The following is a 22,683-nucleotide window of genomic DNA, read 5'->3' as shown; positions in this document are numbered from 1 at the left end:
TTTGTTATAAGTACCATTAGTAATAGGGCTGCCCTAGTAGCAAGTTATTGTTGACAGATGGTTAAATTGATGATGCCTGGGGCCTGTAGTTGTGAGGACAGTCACTTGTGAAAATAGTATTTAAATGCATCTTGGGCTGGAGCCCATTGTGTCTGGTCCAATGGTAGTATTCTTGAAGGCCTTGGCATGTATATTATGAAATCCTTTGGTCCCTAGCCTGTGCTTACTGTCTGTCAAAAATAGCAAAGGAACAACTCACGTGGTATGTCTGCGATTAGTTTGATGTTTAAAGAGTTCCTTACCAATAAACCATATTCTCATGAAGTTGGTGTCAATGCGGCAGAGGCATTGACTAACTGATGGAAGTGGGCAGCTAGTTTCTCAGTGCTAGCATTGCAAGAGATCACCGATTTCACAGTATTTACCAGATAGCGAAAGCTAAATATAGGTGATTGATGACTACGGTAGGGAGCACATGGTTAACCAGCCAGGAGAAACGCAGTACTACTGTCATAGTAAAGGTAGCTTTGACGACTTATTTACAATTGTTGAAAAAGTGACATGGTGGACAACCAGTGCAAAATCTGTACAATCAGGATGTATGTTCTATATACGAGTACTTACTGAACAGAGAACAAGAACGCACTATCACTGTCATGCATGTAACAGAGCTCACAACACAGCAAAGACATGGGTTAAGCATGTGGGTCTAGGTCTGAATCAGGTTGTTTAAGGATAAACACACCCAACAATTTTCCAAAGAAAGGTAATGAGCTTGATAGCTCAGATGCTGCTTTGTAAAATGAGCTTATGTATTAAAGGGTAAGGGGAGCACACCAAAGAAAGGACCTACAAGCAGGTTAACATGGTTAATTGATATTTCTTCCAAACATTACACATCAGTCCAACTCATTTATTTCAGTGTGGGAAGGGAGGAGGCAGGTAATTGACGTCCAAAAATTGTCCTCAATTGAAGACGGTGGCGACAAAAACAAGATTCAGCACATAAGTCACATGATAAGCCAAAACAGGAGGGAGAAATAGAAAAAAATAACGAAAACTCCACTCCAAGCGTGTCAGGAAAAAAACATTTTCAACAAGGGACAGGTAAAGTGCATAAATATGTAAAAGTAAAATGGAGGAAGAAACAAAAAAAATCTAAATTAAGATTACTCCTCAAACTCGTATCACACAGCTCAGCGCTGGGGATAGAGGAGGCCAGAAGGGAGAGGATGTGGTCAACTGTCCCTCCAGCTCTGTTCTACAATGGCCGACACACGCTTCTCGTACTCCCTCTTGTTTTCTTGGTAAAGCTGGGCCGCCTGACTGTTGGCTGGACTGTTGGGGTTTGGTTCATCTAGCAGAGACTGGAAGAAGGGAACGGAGCGAGGTGATGAATAATGAGCCAACTGAGTAGACGAGACAGGCTTTCTACAGCACAGAGAGCAAAACATAAAAGTGGGCATGCACCATGACACTTCAGGATGTTCAGTATGGGAAGTCTAACATCTGTTGTGTTTTATAATCTCTGCTTTGTCACAGTAGGACTAAATGTTGACGGGGAAGGGAGGATACATGGCATATAAAATGTATTATGGAAAACAAGATATATTTGCCTACCTGAATAGAGGTAAGAATGGATGAAACATCATAGGTTGGACTCCATCGATTCTGCAGAATGTCTAGACATATACTGCCATCTGCATACACTGTAAATAAAACGGAACGGTTAAAATACCATTAACCTTTGCAGGTAATACTAACTATAATCAGGCTGTTTTGCTACTGTCGTTATGACAACATACCATTTGGATGAAACATCTTTGACACAAATCGTACTGTGGGGGGTTTGTTAGGGTATTCTTCTGTGAACTCAACAGTAAGCTTAAACGTGCCTGGAACATAAAAGATGGGGGGGGGATTAATTAGAACCATGGCTCTAGTTCATATCACTCTAGTTCATACTATCATGCAACAAAGAATGTTAGAAAACTTAGCATTTACAGGTGTTGCATTATCTGTAACACTGCCGGTAGATAAAACAGGAAGTTGATGATTGACTGCTTTAGCCTACTTTGTGAAATTGATAAAATCAACAATTACGTCACACACAACCCATAGCTCCATAGAGTATGCAAACACAAAGAATGGGGTGCACAGTGCTGTACTCACCGTCCTCAAAAGGTGTCCCTTCTGGGCTGTAAAGGGAAATAAATATGTTTAAACGTTTTCTCTGTATGTGTGAAATATATGCATGTGTCATTACCCCGTAAATAAGTTAACAGATGAAGGAGGAACATTGTGATGAGCAGACGAATCACGTCACATTTTTGGTATCATTGGCCCAGAAAGGTATTGAAATGACCTTGATCTCAGAATTCCCAATAACTACGCTGACCAGCTGGCAAGTGTCTTCAATGACATGTTCAACCTCTCCATGATCCAGTCGGTAATACCTACACATTTCAAGACCACCATAGTCCCTGTACCCAAGAATGCCAAGGTAACTGTCTAAATGACTATCGCCCCATAGCCATGAAATGCTGGTCATGGCTCACATCAACACCATCACCCTAGCCACCCTGTACCCACTCAAATTCCCATACCGCACAAACAGATCCACAGATGATACAATCTCTATTGCACTCCACACTAGAGGTCGACCGATTATTTCGGCATGGCCGATTAATTAGGGCCGATTTCAAGTTCATAACAATCGGTAATCTTCATTTTTGGATGCCGATTATGGCCGATCACATTGCACTCCATGAGGAAACTGCGTGGTAGGCTGACCACCTGTTACGCAAGTGCAGCAAGGAGCAAAGGTAAGTTGCTAGCTAGCATTAAACGTATCTCATAAAAAGCAATCAATCTTCACATAATCACTAGTTAAACTAGTAATATCATCAACCATGTGTAGTTATCTAGTTTGTCCTGCGTTGCATATAATCAATGCGGTGCCTGTTCATTTATCATCGAATCACAGCCTACTTCGCCAAACGGGTGATGATTTAACAAACGCATTCGCGAAAAAAGCACTGTCGTTGCACCAATGTACCTAACCATAAACATCAATGCCTTTCTTTAAAATCAATACACAAGTATATATTTTTTTAAACCTGCATATTTAGTTAATATTGCCTGCTAACATGAATTTCTTTTAACTAGGGGAATTGTGTCACTTCTCTTGCGTTCAGTGTAAGCAGAGTCAGGGTATATGCAGCAGTTTGCGCCACCTGGCTCATTGCGAACTGTGTGAAGACCATTTCTTTCTAACAAAGACCATCATTATTTTGACAGAATCGTACATAATTGTGACATTACATTAAAGGTTGTGCAATGTAACAGCAATATTTAGATGTAGGGATGCCACCCGTTAGATAAAACACGGAACGGTTCCGTATTATACTGAAAGAATAAACGTTTTGTTTTCGAAATGATAGTTTCCGGATTTGACCATATTAATGACCTAAGGCTCGTATTTCTGTGTGTTATTAAGTTATAATTAAGTCTATGATTTGATAGAGCAGTCTGACTGAGCAGTGGTAGGCAGCAGCAGGCTCGTAAGCATTCATTCAAAAAGCACTTTACTGCGTTTGCCAGCAACTCTTCGCTGTACTTCAAGCATTGTGCTGTTTAGGACTTCAAGCCTATCAACTCCTGAGATTAGGCTGGCAATACTAAAGTGCCTATAAGAACATCCAATAGTCAAAGGTATATGAAATACAAATGGTATAGAGAAATAGTCCTATAATTCCTATAATAACTACAACCTAAAACTTCTTAACTGGGAATATTGAAGACTCATGTTAAAACGAACCATGTTAAAAGGAAGCTTTCATATGTTCTCATGTTCTGAGCAAGGAACTTAAACGTTAGCTTTTTTACATGGCACCTACTTTCTTCTCCAACACTGTGTTTTTGCATTATTTAAACCAAATTGAACTTGTTTCATTATTTATTTGAGACTAAATTGATTTTATTTCTGTATTATATTAAGTTAAAGTAAAATTGTTCATTCAGTATTGTTGTAATTGTCAGTATTACAAATAAATATAAAAAGAATAGGACAATTAATCGGTATCGGCTTTTTTTGGTCCTCCAATAAAATCGTTATCGGTGTTGAAAAATCATAATCGGTCGACCTCTACTCCACACTGCCCTTTCCTACCTTGACAAAAAGGAACACCCATGTGAGAATGCTACAGCTCAGGGTTCAACACCACAGTGCCCTCAAAGCTCATCACTAAGCTAAGGTCCCTGGGACCGAACACCTCCCCCTGCAACTGGATTCTGGACTTCCTGACGGGCCACCCACAGGTGGTGAGGGTAGGCAACAACACATCCGCCACGCTGACCCTCAACAAGGGGGTCACTCAGACAGAGGTGCTTGCTTAGTCCCCTCCTGTACTCCCTGTTTACCCACGACTCCAACACCATCGTTAAGTTTGTGATGACAACGGTGGTAGGCCTGATCACCGACGACGAGACAGCCTATAGGGAGGGGGTCAGAGACCTGGCAGTGTGGTGCCATGACAACAACCTCTCCCTCAACGTCAGCAGGACAAAGGAGCTGATAGTGGATTACAGGATACAGCGGGCCGAGCACGCCCCCATTCACATCGACAGGGCTGTAGTGAAGCGGGAGTTATAATCAAACAGCGCATCGAGCAAATTTGGTTAAGACAAATGTTCTGAATGGACAACAGTAGTATTGAAAACTGGAACAGAAAGGAAATTATATTGGAGGATGCGTGTATGAATGATTCTTATTGGGATGAGCTTGTTGAGTAAGGATGCACAAGTGGGAAACCCGTTTGAGGTGTTGAAAACGGTAAAGTACGCCCTTCGGAAAAGTCACCTTATCCCAAAGAGATTTATACGTTATAAAAACATCATGCCAGGGTAAGCCTACACGAAACACAGCCCTTATTTTAAGTGTTTCTAAAATCCCCCGTGGGAAAAATGAATGGTGGAAAAACAATTGGAACCATTTCCCTGTTTGACCGCTAGGTTATGGGTATGACTCATACTGTGGTACTCTATACCAGGCGGTGTCAGAGGAAGGCCCTAAAAACTGTCAAAGACCCCAGCCACCCAAGTCATAGACTTCTCTCTGCTACTGCACAGCAAGCAGTACCAGAGCACCAAGTCTGTGACATAAAGGCTCGTAAACTGCATCTACCCCCGAGCCATAAGACTTCTGAACAGTTAATCAATTGGCTATCCTGACTAATTGCATTGAACCCCTTTTTATTTACACCGGCTCTATGTACACTCACTGGAATCTACCCACACATACAACACTGTCACTCCAACACACATAGACATATTGATGCCACACACACACACACACACTGCTGCTGCTACTCTGTTTACTATCTTTCCTGATTGCCTAGTCCCTTTTACCCCTGCCTACATGTACATATTACCTCAACTAACTTGTAACCCTGCACATTGACGTGGTACCGGTAGTCCTTGTATATCAAATAAAATGTTATTAGTCACATGCGCCAAATACAACAGGTGTGGACCTTACAATGAAATGCTTACTTACGAGCCCCTAACCAACAGCACAGTTTAAAAAAATATGGATAAGAATAACAGATCAAATTAACAAGTAATTAAAGAGCAGCAGTAAAAAATAATATATACAGGGTGGTGCCAGTACAGAGTCAATGTGCAGGGGCACCGGTTAGTTGAGGTAGTATGTACATGTAGGTAGAGTTAATTAAAGTGACTACGCATAGATGACAACAGAGAGTGGCAGTGGTGTGGAGAGGAGAGGGGTCGGGGGGAGAATGCAAATAGTCTGAGTAGCCATTTGACTAGATGTTTAGGAGTCTTATGGCTTGGGGGTAGAAGCTGTTTAGAAGCCTCTTGGACCTAGACTTGGCGCTCCGGTACCGCTTGCCATGCGGTAGCAGAGAGAACAGTCTATGACTAGGGTGGCTGGAGTCTTTGACAATTTTTAGGGCCTTCTTCTGACACCGCCTGGTGTAGAGTAGAGGTTATCGCGCACCAGCGACTCCTGTGGCGGGCAGGGCGCAGTGCACGCTGACCAGGTCGCTAGGTGTACGGTGTTTCCTCCGACACATTGGTGCGGCATGGCCGATTAATTGGGGCCGGTTTGAAGTTTTCATAACAATCGGTAATCGGCCTTTTTGAACGCCGATTATGGACGATTACATTGCAATCCATGAGGAAACTGCATGGCAGGCTGACCACCTGTTACGCGAGCGAGTGCAGCGTCAAAAGGACCTTGGGGCTGCAATGAGCCAAGGTAAGTTGCTAGCTAGCATTAAACTTATCTTCTAAAAAACAATCAATCTTCACATAATCACTAGTTAACTACACATGGTTGATGATATTACTAGGTAGTATGCTAGCTTGTCCTGCGTTGCATATAATCAATGCGGTGCCTGTTCATTTATCACCGAATCACAGCCTACTTCAACTTTGCCAAACGGGTGATGATTTAACAAAAGCGCATTCGTGAAAAAAGCACATTCGTTGCACAAATGTACCTAATCATAAACAGCAACCTTTCTTAAAATCAATACACATTAGTATATATTTTTTTAAACCCGCATATTTAGTTAAAATAAATTCATGTTCTCCCAGGTGGCGCAGTGGTCCAAGGCACTGCATCGCAGTGCTAGCTGTGCCTCCAGAGACTCTGGGTTCGAGCCCAGGCTCTGTCGCAGCCGGCCGCGACCGGGAGATCCATGGGGCGACGCACAATTGGCCCAGCGTCGTCCGGGTTTGGCCGGTAGGGATATCCTTGTATCATCGCGCACTAGCGACTCCTGTGGCGGGCTGGGCGTAGTGCACGCTGACCAGGTAGCTAGGTGTACGGTGTTTCCTCCGACACATTGGTGCGGCTGGCTTCCGGGTCGGATGCGCGCTGTGTTAAGAAGCAGTGCGGCTTGGTTGGGTTGTGTTTCGGAGCACGCATGGCTCTCGACCTTTGTCTTTCCCGAGTGCGTACGGGAGTTGTAGCGACGAGACAGTAACTACTAATAATTGGATACCACGAAATTGGGGAGAAAAAAGGGGGTAAAAAAATTTATAATAAATGCAGGCAATATTAACTAGGAAAATTGTGTCCCTTCTCTTGCATTCAATGCAACAGTTTGGCCGCCTGGCTCGTTGCAAACTGTGCTTCTTCCTAACAAAGACCGTAATTAATTTGCAAGAATTTTACATAATTATAACATTGAAGGTTGTGCAATGTAACAGCAATATTTAGACTTAGGTTTGCCACCCGTTCGACAAAATACGGAATGGTTCCTTATTTCACTGAAAGAATAAACGTTTTGTTTTCGAAATTATAGTTTCTGGATTTGACCATATTAATGACCAAAGGCTCATATTTCTGTGTGTTTATTATAATTAGGTCTATGATTTGATATTTGATAGAGCAGTCTGACTGAGCGGTGGTAGGCAGCAGCAGGCTCGTAAGTATTCATTCAAACAGCATTTTACTGCATTTGCAGGCAACTCTTAGCAATGCTTGAAGCACAGCGCTGTTTATGACTTCAAGCCTATGAACTGCCGAGATTAGGCTGGCAATACTAAAATGCCTATAAGAACATCCAATAGTCAAAGGTATATGAAATACAAATGGTATAGAGAAATAGTCGACGCTTCATAATTCCTATAATAACTACAATCTAAAACTTCTTAACTGGGAATATTGAAGAACTAGGAATATTGAACCACCAGCTTTCATATGTTCTCATGTTCTGAGCAAGGAACTTAAACGTTAGCTTTTTTTACATGGCACATATTGCACTTTTACTTTAATTTCTTCTCTTTGCATTATTTATTTGAGACTAAATATATTTTATTTATGTATTATATTAAGTTAAAATAAAAGGGTTCATTGTTCATTCAGTATTGTTGTAATTGTCATTATTACAAATATATATATATATATATATCGTCCGAGTAATCGGTATCTGCTTTTTTGGTCCACCAATAATCGGTATCGGCATTGAAAAATCATAATCGGTCGACTTCTAGTATAGAGGTCCTGGATGGCAGGAAGTTTGGCCCCAGTGATGTACTGGGCCATTCGCACTACCCTCTGTACTGTCTCAATTTCTATTTTATTGTATTACTATTTACTTTTCCCCCAAAATGTTCTTACTTTTTAACTCCGCATTGTTGGGAATGGGCTCATAAGTACTTCACGGTAAAGTCTACGCCTGTTGTTTTCGGGGGATGTGACCAATAAAATTTGATTTGAAACTACCAAGACAGAAGGCTATTTCTGAACCCTAACTCTGCAATATTTGCTGCCGGAGCATGGGGTTATAAATAATACTGCACAGAAAATCTGTGACAGTCTGAATGTGCACATCTGACCGGTTGCGCTTCGCCATCTTACCCGAATATGACTGCATTCCACACCATTATGTTGTTTTCGGAAGGGGCACCACTGACGCCAGCCGGAGGGTCTTCTTGTAACCTATGGGGCCCGAGAAAAACAACTTTAGTTCCACGTGTCAAATTGCTTGCTACCTAGCTAATATATACTTATTAACCCAATTTTCAAACTGATAGTTATTTTACAAATCGACACATTAGTGAACTCACTCTTACTTGCAATATTATCAACCAATGCAGAAGCCCATAAGTGTTAATGCTACTTAGCTAGCTCAACGTTCTACCCTGTACAGTAGGTGGTGGTTATACACCTTCTGAGTGTGGTCTGCCAATAAACCTCAAAGAAGGAACGTAAGTGGGAAGATGGCGAAGTGGATGCTGAGTTCGAATCGAGCAGCATGTTGAGCAAATTTGGTGAAGACAAATGTTCCAAATGGACAACAGTAGTATTGAAAACTGGACCGAAAAGGAAATTGTCTAAAATTGGATTGGAGGATACGTGTGTGAATGATAATGAATCGCTTCTTGTTGGGATGCATTTGTTGAGTAAGGATGCATATGTGGGAAACCCATTTGAGGTGTCAAATGGTGAAGTATGCACTTGGAAAAGTAAGAGTGACCAGTGGTGGTTTTATTTTGATTAATTGTTTTTCTGAAGAGCAGAGGAAGATTGCTGTGGGCCTAAAAAGAATCAGGACAACAGAAGTTTTGTGTTTTGAACTTCGGAGTAGAGCACCCTTCAAACCCTTCAGGGATGACGACGGATGTTCAGGTGAAATACCTGAATTGAATTCCTGGTGTGGTTGATGCACAGTGTCTGATCCGCTGGGTGAATGGGGAACAAGAAGAACGTCTGTCGGGCCTGTTGTTTTTTTGATAAAGAGCAATTACCTACACATGTGAAGCTTGGTTATGGAAGACACGCAGCAAGAGCTTTCACCTGAGTGTAAGTGTTGAGTGTTGGCTGTTAGCCAACCTGCCAGCTTAGTGGAGTCTGCCAATAGCACAGTCAGTGTAGTCAGCTCAGCCATACCCATTGAGACTGTGTCTGTGCCTCGACCTAGGTTGGGCAAAACTAAACATGGCGGTGTTCGCCTTAGCAATCTTATTAGGATAAAGACCTCCTCCATTCCTGCCATTATTGAAAGAGATCGTGATACCTCACACTCAAAATAGGGTTACGTAATGTTAGATCCCTCACTTCAAAGGCAGTCATTGTCAATGAACTAATCACTGATCATAATCTTGATGTGATTGGCCTGACTGAAACATGGCTTAGCCTGATGAATTTACTGTGTTAAATGAGGCCTCACCTCCTGGTTACACTAGTGACCATATCCCCCATGCATCCCGCAAAGGCGGAGGCGTTGCTAACATTTACGATAGCAAATTTCAATTTACAAAAAAAAATGGCGTTTCGTCTTTTGAGCTTCTAGTCATGCAATCTATGCAGCCTACTCAATCACTTTTTATAGCTACTGTTTACAGGCCTCCTGGGCCATATACAGTGTTCCTCTCTGAGTTCCCTGAATTCCTATCAGACCTTGTAGTCATAGCAGATCATATTCTAATTTTTGGTGATTTTAATATTCATATGGAGAAGTCCACAGACCCACTCCAAAAGTCTTTCGGAGCCATCATCGACTCAGTGGGTTTTGTCCAACATGTCTCTGGACCTACTCACTGCCACAGTCATACTCTGGACATAGTTTTGTCCCATGGAATAAATGTTGTAGATCTTAATGTTTTTCCTCATAACCCTGGACTATCGGACCACCATTTTATTACGTTTGCAATCGCAACAAATAATCTGCTCAGACCCCAACCAAGGAGCATCAAAAGTCGTGCTATAAATTCACAGACAACACAAAAATTCCTTGATGCCCTTCCAGACTCCTTCTGCCTACCTAAGGACGTCAGAGGACAAAAATCAGTTAACCACCTAACTGAGGAACTCAATTTAACCTTGCGCAATACCCTAGATGCAGTTGCACCCCTAAAAGCGAAAAACATTTGTCATAAGAAACTAGCTCCCTGGTATACAGAAAATACCCGAGCTTTGAAGCAAGCTTCCAGGAAATTGGAACGGAAATGGAGCCACACCAAACTGGAAGTCTTCCGACTAGCTTGGAAAGACAGTACCGTGCAGTACCGAAGAGCCCTCACTGCTGCTCGATCATCCTACTTTTCCAACTTAATCGAGGAAAATAAGAACAATCCAAAATTTATTTTTGATACTGTTGCAAAGCTAACTAAAAAGCAGCATTCCCCAAGAGAGGATGGCTTTCACTTCAGCAGTAATAAATTCATGAACTTCTTTGAGGAAAAGATCATGACCATTAGAAAGCAAATTACAGACTCCTCTTTGAATCTGCGTATTCCTCCAGGGCTTAGCTGTCCTGGATCTGCACAGCTCTGCCAGGGCCTGGGATCGGGAGAGACACTTAAGTGTTTTAGTACTATATCTCTTGACACAATGATGAAAATGATCATGGCCTCTAAACCTTCAAGCTGCATACTGGATCCTATTTCTACTAAACTACTGAAAGAGCTGCTTCCTGTGCTTGGCCCTCCTATGTTGAACATAATAAACAGCTCTCTATTCACCGGATATGTACCAAACTCACTATAAGTGGCAAAGTGATAAAGCCTCTCTTGAAAAAGCCAAACCTTGACCCGGAAAATATAAAAAACTATCGGCCTATATCGAATCTTCCATTCCTCTCAAAAATTTTAGAAAAAGCTGTTGCGCAGCAACTCACTGCCTTTCTGAAGACAAACAATGTATACGAAATGCTTCAGTCTGGTTTTAGACCCCATCATAGCACTGAGACTGCACTTGTGAAGGTGGTAAATGACCTTTTAATGGCGTCAGACCGAGGCTCTGCATCTGTCCTCGTGCTACTAGACCTTAGTGCTGCCTTTGACACCATCGATCACCACATTCTTTTGGAGAGACTGGAAACCCAAATTGGTCTACACGGACAAGTTCTGGCCTGGTTTAGATCTTATCTGTCGGAAAGATATCAGTTTGTCTCTGTGAATGGTTTGTCCTCTGAGAAATCAACTGTACATTTCGGTGTTCCTCAAGGTTCCGTTTTAGGACCACTATTGTTTTTCACTATATATTTTACCTCTTGGGGATGTTATTCGAAAACATAATGTTAACTTTCACTGCTATGCGGATGACACACAGCTGTACATTTCAATGAAACATGGTGAAGCCCCAAAATTGCCCTCGCTAGAAGCCTGTGTTTCAGGCATAAGGAAGTGGATGGCTGAAATCTTTCTACTTTTAAATTCGGACAAAACAGAGATGCTTGTTCTAGGTCCCAAGAAACAAAGAGATCTTCTATTAAATCTGACAATTCATCCTGATGGTTGTAAAGTCGTCTCAAATAAAACTGTGAAGGACCTCGGCGTTACTCTTGACCCTGATCTCTCTTTTGACGAACATATCAAGACTGTTTCAAGGACAGCTTTTTTCCATCTACGTAACATTGCAAAAATCAGAAATTTTCTGTCCAAAAATGATGCAGAAAAATTCATCCATGCATTTGTTACTTCTAGGTTAGACTACTGCAATGCTCTACTTTCCAGCTACCCGGATAAAGCACTAAATAAACTTCAGTTAGTGCTAAATACGGCTGCTAGAATCCTGACTAGAACCAAGAAATTTGATCATATTACTCCAGTGCTAGCTTCCCTACACTGGCTCCCTGTTAAGGGCTGATTTCAAGGTTTACTGTTAACCTATAAAGCGTTACATGGGCTTGCTCCTACCTATCTTTCCGAGTTGGTCCTGCCGTACATACCAATACGTACGCTACGGTCACAAGACGCAGGCCTCCTAATTGTCCCTAGAATTTCTAAGCAAACAGCGGGAGGCAGGGCTTTCTCCTATAGATCTCCATTTTTATGGAACAGTCTGCCTACCCATGTGAGAGACGCAGACTCGGTCTCAACCTTTAAGTCTTTACTGAAGACTTATCTCTTCAGTAGGTCATATGATTGAGTGTAGTCTGGCCCAGGAGTGTGAAGGTGAACGGAAAGGCTCTGGAGCAACGAACCGCCCTTGCTGTCTCTGCCTGGCCGGTTCCCCTCTCTCCACTGGGATTCTCTGCCTCTAACCCTATTACAGGGGCTGAGTCACTGGCTTACTGGTGCTCTTTCATGCCGTCCCTAGGAGGGGTGCGTCACTTGAGTGGGTTGAGTTACTGACGTGATCTTCCTGTCTGGGTTGGCGTCCCCCCCTTGGTTTGTGCTGTGGCGGAGATCTTTGTGGGCTATACTCGGCCTTGTCTCAGGATTGTAAGTTGGTGGTTGAAGATATCCCTCTAGTGGTGCGGGGGCTGTGCTTTGGCAAAGTGGGTGGGGTTATATCCTTCCTGTTTGGCCCTGTCCGGGGGTATCTTTGGATGGGGCCACAGTGTCTCCTGACCGCTCCTGTCTCAGCCTCCAGTATTTATGCTGCAGTAGTTTGTGTGTCGGGGGGCTAGGGTCAGTTGGTTATACCTGGAGTACTTCTCCTGTCTTATCCAGTGTCCTGTGTGAATTTAAGTATGCTCTCTCTAATTCTCTCGTTCTCTCTTTCTTTCTCTCTCTCTGAGAACCTGAGCCCTAGGACCATACGTCAGGACTACCGGGCATGATGACTCCTTGCTGTCCCCAGTCCGCCTGGCCTTGCTGCTATTCCAGTTTCAACTGTTCTGCCTGCGGTTACGGAACCCCTACCTGTCCCAGACCTGCTGTTTTCTACTCTTAATGATCGGCTATGAAAAGCCAACTGAGATTTACTCCTGATTATTATTTGACCATGCTTGTCATTTATGAACATTTTGAAAATATTGGCTCTCTCTAATTTTCTCCTTCTTTCTTTCTCTCGGAGGACCTGAGCCCTAGGACCATACGTCGGGACTACCGGGCGTGGTAACTCCTTGCTGTCCCCAGTCCGCCTGGCCTTGCTGCTATTCCAGTTTCAACTGTTCTGCCTGCGGTTATGGAACCGCCACCTGTCCCAGACCTGTTGTTTTTCAACTCTTAATGATCGGCTATGAAAAGCCAACTGAAAATTATTCATGATTATTATTTGACCATGCTTGTCACTTATGAACATTTTTGAACATCTTGGCATAGTTCTGTTATAATCTCCACCCGGCACAGCCAGAAGAGGACTGGCCACCCCTCAGCCTGGTTCCTCTCTCGGTTTCTTCCTAGGTTTTGGCCTTTCTAGGGAGTTTTTCCTAGCCACCGTGCTTCTACACCTGCATTACTAGCTGTTTGGGGTTTTAGGCTGGGTTTCTGTACAGCACTTCGAGATATTAGCTGATGTACGAAGGGCTATATAAAATAAACTTGATTGAAACTTGATTGATTGTAAGGATGTAAAAGATTTGGCAATTTTTCAAGTGTTTGGACTTAAGGCTCGACATCTGAAAACTTGCATGGGGTACTGGCACCGGAAAACCCGCCCTCACAGGTTCCCCTTGGGAACAGACCTGTTCTATTTATTTTTTACAGAAAATGTGTTTATTTTCTTTTGGTAGTTTGTTCACTTTTTGGGTGGAATCCTGTTTCCACCCGCATTGTGGCGGGATGCACATTCAATTGTGTGTTCGCCAACATACCATAGAAGAAACCTCGAAGAAGCTAAACGTCAGTCACAAACCGTAACGGTTAACGTTATGCATATAAGCACGGGATATCGCAAAACCAAATTGAGTAATCTTATGTATGACGTATTGTTAATCTAACCCAGTTTCGCTTGCGAGTGAGTTATGGTGACTCGCATTGGGAGAGCAAATTGTTTTCTTCGCTAGCTAATCTGTAGCCAAGTATTGGCAGGCAAGCTAAATAACGTAGCTGACTGTTTTAGAGTAAAACGACTTTCTCGGCATGAGCTATTTTCAAACGCAACATTACACATTTGAGAATTGTAAACTAGATAAACCCCAAAATGTCAGGAAAGAGACGGCTGTGTGATTTTCTAGTTAACGTTTGCTAGCTAGCTTGGTAACCTTCGCTGACTAGCTTTGCTAGTTAGCTTCTTCAGACATCAATAACACCATCCGTGAAAAATGTTCATCTCACCGTTTAAAATCTCTCATCAATCGTCTTCTTGCCGGAGTAGACATCGTAAGCTAAATATATAACGGTAACACAAATGTACTGCTTTATTTACAACAAAAGTGTTTATAATATAGTTTGTTAATGTTGTGTTTACAACAACATTCAGCTCTCTTTTTTTCCGCTGTCGCCTCGGTGAAACGATATCCTTCGAGTCCTACCCTAGCCGCTGGTAAGTGGTATATTAGGCGATACCACTTCAGCTAATAGGGGACGTCGTCGTTTCCGTATTCTTCTAAAGAAAACCGAAACGTAGGAACATTTAGGTTTTAATATAATTTTACTTTATTGTGTTACATTTGTATTGAAAAACGATTTAATACGTATCTAATTACTTAGTCTCACCTTATTTCTATTTGAGACCGTGTTTGACGGGGGCGTGGTTACAGGGACGTAGCGTTTGTAAGGTTAGGTAAAAAATAAAAACTCCAGCTATGAAGGCCGGTCTTGGGGACAGGTGACAAACGGGTATTCGCACAGGTGAAATAGTGGGCATTGTCCAGATACAAGAGGAGCGGTGACGAATACCATATTGGTTAGAGCGTTGGGCTAGTAACCGAAAGGTTGTAAGTTCGAATCTCCGAGCTGACAAGGTACAAATCTGTCGTTCTGCCCCTGAACAAGGCAGTCATTGAAAATACGAATTTGTTCTTAACTGACTTGCCTAGTTAAATACAGGTAAAATATATACTTTACCCAGTACTAGGACATTTTTGCCAAAATCATGGTTGCCTCTGGCAGGAGGCTGAGACTTGACCGCAAGTGGATCTTCCAACAAGGCAATAACCCCAAGCACACATTAACATCTACAATGAAATAATAATTGACCACAAAATCAACAGTTTGCAATGCCTATCTGTCTCTGGACTTCGAACCCTATTCAAAACCTGGGGTTTGAAATGAAGAGGGCAGTCCAAAAAGGCAGACTATGTATATCAAAGATCTGGAAAGATTCTGTATGGAGAAATGGTCAAAGAGCCCTCCCAATGCGTTCTCCAATCTGAAATTTTCTTCTAGAAAAAGGATGTATCAGTCTATCCTCACAAGGAAAGGTATTGAAAACAGGTGTCAATTTTGACCCCTATAATTCTGAAACAAATATTACTTGTTAAATCAAATTTATTTGAATAAAAATTGGTTTCTTCTATAAAAATACACTGCCGGTCAAATGTTTTAGAACACCTACTCATTCAAGGTTTTTTTTCTTTATTTTGAAAATTTTATAGAATAATAGTGAAGACATCAAAACTATGAAATAACACATATGGAATCATGTAGTAACCAAAAAAGTGTTAAACAAATCCAAATATATTTTATATTTGAGATTCTTCAAAGACACACTTTGCCTTGATGACAGCTTTGCACACTCTTGGCATTCTCTCAACCAGCTTCACCTGGAATGCTTTTCCAATAGTCTTGAAGGAGTTCCCACATATGCTGAGCACTTGTTGGCTGATTTTACTTCCCTCTGCGGTCCGACTCATCCCAAACCAACTCAATTTGGTTGAGGTCGAGGGATTGTGGAGGCCAGGTCATCTGATGCAGCACTCCATGAATCTCTTTCTTGGTAAAATAGCCCTTACACAGCCTAGAGGTAGTGTGGGGTCATTGTCCTGTTGAAAACAAATGATAGTCCCACTAAGCCTAAACCAGATGGGATGGTGTATCGCTGCAGAATGCTGTGGTAGCCATGCTGGTTAAGTGTGCATTGAATTCTAAATAAATAACAGTGTCACCAGCAAAGCACCCCCACAACATAACACCTCCTCCTCCATGCTTTACAGTGGGAAATACACATGCGGAGATCAACCGTTCACCCACGGCGGTTGGAACCAAAAATCTCCAATTTGGACTCCAGACCAAAGGACAGATTTCCACCGGTCTAATGTCCATTGCTCGTGTTTCTTGGCCCAAGCAAGTCTCTTCTTATTGGTGTCTGTTAGTAGTAGTTACTTTGCAGCAATTCGACCATGAAGGCCTGATGCACACAGTCTCCTCTGAACAGTTGATGTTGATGTGTCTGTTACTTGAACTCTGTGAAGCATTTATTTGGCCTGCAATTTCTGAGGCTGGTAACTCTAATGAACTTATCCTCTGCAGCAGAGGTAATTCTGGGTCTTCCTTTCCTGTGGCGGTCCTCATGAGAGCCAGTTTCATCATAGCACTTGATGGTGTTTGCGACTGCACTTGAAGAAACGTTCAAAGTTTTTGAAATGTTCTGTATTGACTGACCATGCCTTAAAAGTAATGGACTGTCGTTTCTCTTTGCTTATTTGAGCTTTTCTTGCCATAACATGGACTTGGTCTTCTACCAAATACAACTGATTGGCTCAAACACATTAAGAAGGAAAGAAACTCCACAAATTAACAAGACACACCTGTTAATTGAAATGCATTGCAGGTGACTAGCTCATGAAGCTGGTTGAGAGAATGCCAAGCGTGTGCAAAGCTGTCATCAAGGCAAAGGGCGGCTAATTGAAGAATCTCAAATATAACATTTATTTGGATTTGTTCCACACTTTTTTGGTATACATGATTCCATATGTGCTATTTCATAATTGTGATGTCTTCACTATTACTCTACAATGTAGAAAATAGTAAAAAATAAAGAAATCCTTGAATGTGTAGATGTTCTAAAACTTCAGACAGGTAGCGTAGGACATGCCTCTCACTAAATAGCAGAATGTCAACATTCCTTCCTGTCCTAGACTTACATTTTTTTTATTTTACCTTTATTTAACTAGGCAAGTCAGTTAAGAACAAATTCTTATTTTCAATGACGTAGGAACAGTCGGTAAACTGCCTTGTTCAGGGGATAGATCTTTACCTTGTCAGCTCGGGGATTTGATCTTGGGACCTTTCGGTTACTAGTCCAACACTCTAACCACTAGGCTACCCACCGCCCCAGACTATGGTGACATACAGTGCATTCAGAAAGTATTCAGACCACCTTGACTTTGTCAAAATTTTGTTACGTTACAGCCTTGTTCTAGATTTTATTAAATTGTTTTTTCCCCTGATCAATCTACACACAATACCCCATCATGACAAAGCAAAAACAGGTTTTTAGATTTTTTTATAAAACATCTGAAATATCACATTTACAGTACTCAGACCCTTACTCAGTACTTTGTTGAAGCACCTTTGGCAGCGATTACAGCCTTGCGTTTTCTTGAGTATGACGCGACAAGCTTGGATCACCTGTATTTGGGGAGTTTCTCCCATTCTTCTCTGCAGATCCTCTTAAGCTCTGTCGGTTGGATGGGGAGCGTCGCTGCACCGCTATTTTCAGGTCTCTCCAGAAATGTTAGATCGGGTTCAAGTCCGGGCTCTGGCTGGGCCACTCAAGGACATTCAGATACTTGTCCCGAAGCCACTCCTGCGTTATCTTGGTTGTGTGCTTAGGGTTGTTGTCCTGCTGGAAGGTGAACCTTCGCCCCAGTCTGAGGTCCTGAGAGCTCTGAATCAGGTTTCCATTAAGGATCTCAATGTACTTTGCTCCATTCATCTTTCCCTCAATCCTGACTAGTCTCCCACTCCTTGCCGCTGAAAACCACCACCATGCTTCACCGTAGGGATGGTGCCAGGTTTCCTCCAATCTTGGTTTCATCAGACCAGAGAATCTTGTTTCTCATGGTCTGAGAGTCCTTTTGGTGCCTTTTGGCAAACTCCAAGCAGGTTTTCATGTGCCTTTTACTGAGGAGTGGCTTCCATCTGACCACTCTACCATAAAGGCCTGATTGGTGGAGTGCTGCAGAGATGTTTGTCCTTCTGAAAGGTTCTTCCATCTCTACAGAGAAACTATTGAGCTCTGTCAGAGTGACAATCAGGTTCTTGGTCACCTCGCTGACCAAGTGCCCTATGGCTGAGTTTGGCCACACAGCCAGCTTTAGAAAGAGTTTTGGTGGTTCCAAACTTACTCAATTTAAGAATGATGGAGGCCACTGTGTTCTTGGGGTCCTTCAATGCTGCAGAAATGTTTGTTTTTGGTACCCTTCCCCAGATCTGTGCCTCGACACAATCCTATCTCACACCTCTATGGACAATTTCTTCAACCTCATGTCTTGGTTTTTGCTCTGACATGCACTGTCAACTGTGGGACCTTATATAGACAGGTGTGTTTCTTTGAATTTACCACAGGTGGACTCCAATTACGTTGTAGAAACATCTCAAGGATGATCAATGGAAACAGGGTGCACCTGAGCTCAATTTCGAGTCTCATAGCAAAGGGTCTGAATACTTATGTAAATAAGGTATTTTTGTTTTTATTTTAAAGAAATTAGCAAAAATGTTAAAAAATATATATTTTTGCTTCGTCATTATGTGGTATGGTGTGTAGATTAATGAGGATTTTGATTTATTTATTCCATTTTAGAATAAGGCTGTAACATATGTAGAAAAAGTCATGGGGTCTGAATACTTTCCGAATGCACTGTAATCTACACGAATGCAGCCGCCACTTCATTATAGCCTTTAGATGCAGTTTAACATAGTGCACTTTGTTTTATCAAGTGTGACAGATTTTGCACTCATCACTGCTTGCTCTATCAGAAAGTAGGATGGCCCTCTTTGACCTCACGTAGGTTGAAACACTGCATTTTATTAATTTATAAAGTCCTTTTGCAAAAACTCTCGCATTACCTGACATCTTTACTTATCCATAGAAGTAAGAGTTACCATACCCGATCACAATGATGACTAACTCTGGAAATTCCGTCTGTTGCTAGACTTTAAAAAAAAAACTGCTTTTACACTGAACAAAAATATAAACGCAACATGCAACAATTTCATAGATTTTACGTAATTATATAAGGAAACTGTCAATTGGAATATATTCATTAGGCCCTAATCTATGGATTTCACATGACTGGGAATACAGATATGTTCACAGTCAGTATCTGGTGTGATTACCATTTGCCTCATGCAGTGTGACATCTCCTTCGCATAGAGTTGATCAGGCTGTTGATTGTGGCCTGTGGAATGTTGTCCCACTCCTCTTCAATGGCTGTGAAAAGTTGTTGGATATTGGCAGGAACTGGAACGCGCCGTCGTACATGTCGATTCAGAGCATCCCAAACGTGCTCAATAGGTGACATGTCTGGTGAATATGCAAGCAATGGAAGAACTGGGACATTTTAGCTTCTAGGAATTGTGTACACATCCTTGCAACATGGGGCCGTGCATTATCATGCTGAAACATGAGGTGATGGCAGCGGACGAATGGCACGACAATGGGCCTCAGGATCTCGTCACAGTATCTCTGTACATTCAAATTGCCATCAATAAAATGCAATTGTGTTTGTTGTCCTTTGCTTATGCGTTCCCATACCATAACCCCACCGCCACCATGGGGCACTGTTCACAATGTTGAACAGCAAGCCGCTCGCCCACACAATGCCATACACGCAGTCTGCCATCTGCCCGGTACAGTTGAAACTGCGATTCATCTTCTCCAGCGTGCCAGTGGCCATCGAAGGTGAGCATTTGCCCACTGAAGTCGGGCACGACGCCGAACTGCAGTCAGGTCAACACCCTGGTGAGGACGACAAGCACGCAAATGAGCATCAGTTTCTGACTGTTTGCGCAGATATTCTTCAGTTGTGCAAAGCCAGTTTCATCAGCTGTCTGGGTGGCTGGACTCAGACGATCCGCAGGTGAAGAGGCCGGATGTGGAGGTCCTGGGCTGGCGTGGTTACACGTGGTCTGCGGTTGTGAGGCCGGTTGAATGTACTGCCAAATTCTCTAAAACGATGTTGGAGGCGGCTTATGATAGAGAAATGAACATTCAATTATCTGGCAACAGCTCTGGTGAATATTCCTGCAGTCAGCATTCCAATTGCATGCTCCCTCAAAAGTTGAGACATCTGTGGCATTATGTTGTGCCAAAATCACACATTTTAGAGTGGCCTTTTATTGTTCATAGCACAAGGTGTGCCTGGTGTAATGATCATGCTGTTTAATATGCTTCTTGATATGCCACACCTGTCAGGTGGATGGATTATCTTGGCGAAGGAGAAATTCCCACTAACAGGGATGTAAAAAAATGTGTGTTCAAAATTTGAGCGAAATAAGCTTTTTGTGCGTATGGAACATTTCGGGGATCTTTTGTTTCAGCTCACAAAACATGGGATCAACACTTTACATGTTGAGTTCATATTTTTGTTCAGTGTGGTTTCTTCTGACACCATGTATGGAGCAATCTTCAGAGTTCCCTACAAATGGATGTATCGGTGCCTTTCAGGCATTTCAGAGTGTTGATTGAGGACCTCTGCTGAGGAATATGATTGTTTTTTTAAGTGGGCTTTATTTAGGTAATCCCTTCGTATTTTTATTTCCTGTTTAATTTGTTGTTGTAAGATGCAGAGCTCCCTTGCAAAAGAGATCTTGAAGTCAATGGAACTCCATTAAAATTAAAATAAATACATGCAATTCTCACCTGTGGTGTGTGATTCTAAGTTCTGGACAATTCAAGAGAATTATGCCAGTGCCCAACCAAGGTCCCATTGTTTGTGTCCATCTCATCTGTGTGGACTGTGGAGTGGGCATGGTCCCCAACCAGAGGTATAGGACCTCACATGGACAGAGCGTAAATCCATTGTCTGTGGCGTTCCCTTCCACTGCACGGACAGATGCCGTTGCCAGGCTCCTGGGTGGTCTTATGGCGTTGAATAACACTCATAATGCAAAACACAGACATATTGCAGTAATTATTGGTTCATTGAGTACAACTCAAAACAACAATTTAACAAATGGGTTATGACATGTGCAATCCAACAGAGGCCCCAGTGCACACAGGGTAAGGTTCAGTTCACTTAATACAAGTGAATTGCAATTCCCAATGTGAAAAATTGGAACTGGAATTTCAGTTTACTTAGTTTATCCACAATATGGGAGGAAATACACACTGCACAAAACATTAAGAACACCTACTCTTTCCATGACAGACTGACCATGTAAACTCTGATCCCTTAATGATGTTACAATAACCATATGAAAAAGGAACCACTCACTCCATGGTTTTAAGGCGTGTGAATGCTTGTTGACATCAAGCATAAATGACAGGCAAACCGAGGGACGGCCTGACAACGGGGTCCTTCCAACTCCTTAGGAGCCGTGGTAGAGGAGCATGGTGCTGAACAGGGCATGTTTATACTGCTGATGGTAGTACTGCTGCTCTGCCTTCACCGACGTCTGGTGTTCCACCTGGCTGCCTGCGTTACCAGTAGCAACCATGTGCTCAGCTGTATCCCTGTAGACGTGGTTGTGTACGATGTCGGCGGGGGCGATGGTAGAGCCGCTCGACGGGGTCCCCTCACACCCTAAACCTGCTGCTAGAGGGTCACCTGCCATTGGAAATCGGACACCTGGTCAAAATCATTTCAATGCTGGTTTTGCCAGTGCGGGGCCAAAACTTCCTGCTCACAGATGAGCAAAGATTTAAGAATTGATTTTGCACAACTATTACTGATGGAGATGAACATTTCAGAAACGGAAAACCTGACTACAGATTGCCAAATAGGTTCCAGTAAACCTCACAATCTTGTGTTACATCACTGTACAGTACTCTTCCTGGTTACATTGACACACAAACCTTGCTCGCCACTGCACTAGGGATTTGTTCGTAAATTCATTCTGGAGTGCCAGAGTGCAATCTGGGAGTTCATAAATTCAGAGCATTGTCAAATTGCCCGTTAGTAAATTCAGAGAGTTTTGCTCTCGGAGCGTTCAGAGCGCACAGTGGAAGATCTGGCAGATGAGTAGGGTTGACCCGAGCGTTCTGACCTAACATCTTTAGTCAAGCACCCAAGCTAACTGGCTAATGTTGGCTAGCTACTTCCAGACACAAATGAGAGAACATCTCACACCGACCATTTTACTCGCACTAACAGAGCTGGTTAGGCTGTTTCCATGTTATCCAGAGTGTTGGCGACTAACTGTGCTGCTGGCAACAACTTAATTGTGCTTTTTTGCAGACGTTTACTGACACCGGCCATATTCAACGGGTGTTGAGCGTTCGTAAATTCATAAGTTATTCTGCACTCTGGCACACTCAGATGGGTGCTCTGAAATCGGAGTAGATAGCCAGACTGAATTTACAAACGCACCCCTAGTTCCACCCCCTTCCCCCTCCCATTGGTTTAGCCATCATGCCAAGACAATCTA

General features: G+C 42.6%; 1 protein-coding gene across 3 annotated transcripts; it reads right to left on the bottom strand.

The window, feature by feature from the left end:
* Positions 1-899: 899 nt before the first annotated feature.
* On the bottom strand, positions 900-21,149 carry LOC129816806 (ubiquitin-conjugating enzyme E2 A-like). 3 transcript variants are annotated; one of them, XM_055871712.1, is made up of 6 exons: positions 20,957-21,149; positions 8,396-8,476; positions 2,173-2,198; positions 1,806-1,895; positions 1,621-1,709; positions 900-1,367 (listed from the first exon to the last, which is right to left on the bottom strand). In XM_055871712.1, exons 1-6 carry the CDS (start codon positions 21,064-21,066, stop codon positions 1,239-1,241), a joined length of 525 nt encoding a protein of 174 aa, XP_055727687.1. In that variant the 5' UTR covers positions 21,067-21,149; the 3' UTR covers positions 900-1,238. The 3 variants fall into 3 exon arrangements, with proteins under 3 accessions (XP_055727687.1, XP_055727689.1, XP_055727688.1); XM_055871714.1 differs by lacking the exon at positions 20,957-21,149 and adding an exon at positions 15,217-15,311; XM_055871713.1 differs by lacking the exon at positions 20,957-21,149 and adding an exon at positions 14,485-14,696.
* Between the last annotated feature and the right edge of the window lie 1,534 nt (positions 21,150-22,683).

Source organism: Salvelinus fontinalis, chromosome 19 (genome assembly GCF_029448725.1).
Source record: "Salvelinus fontinalis isolate EN_2023a chromosome 19, ASM2944872v1, whole genome shotgun sequence".
NCBI classification, from domain to species: Eukaryota; Metazoa; Chordata; class Actinopteri; order Salmoniformes; family Salmonidae; genus Salvelinus; species Salvelinus fontinalis.
This window is presented reverse-complemented; position numbering and strand designations above follow the sequence as displayed.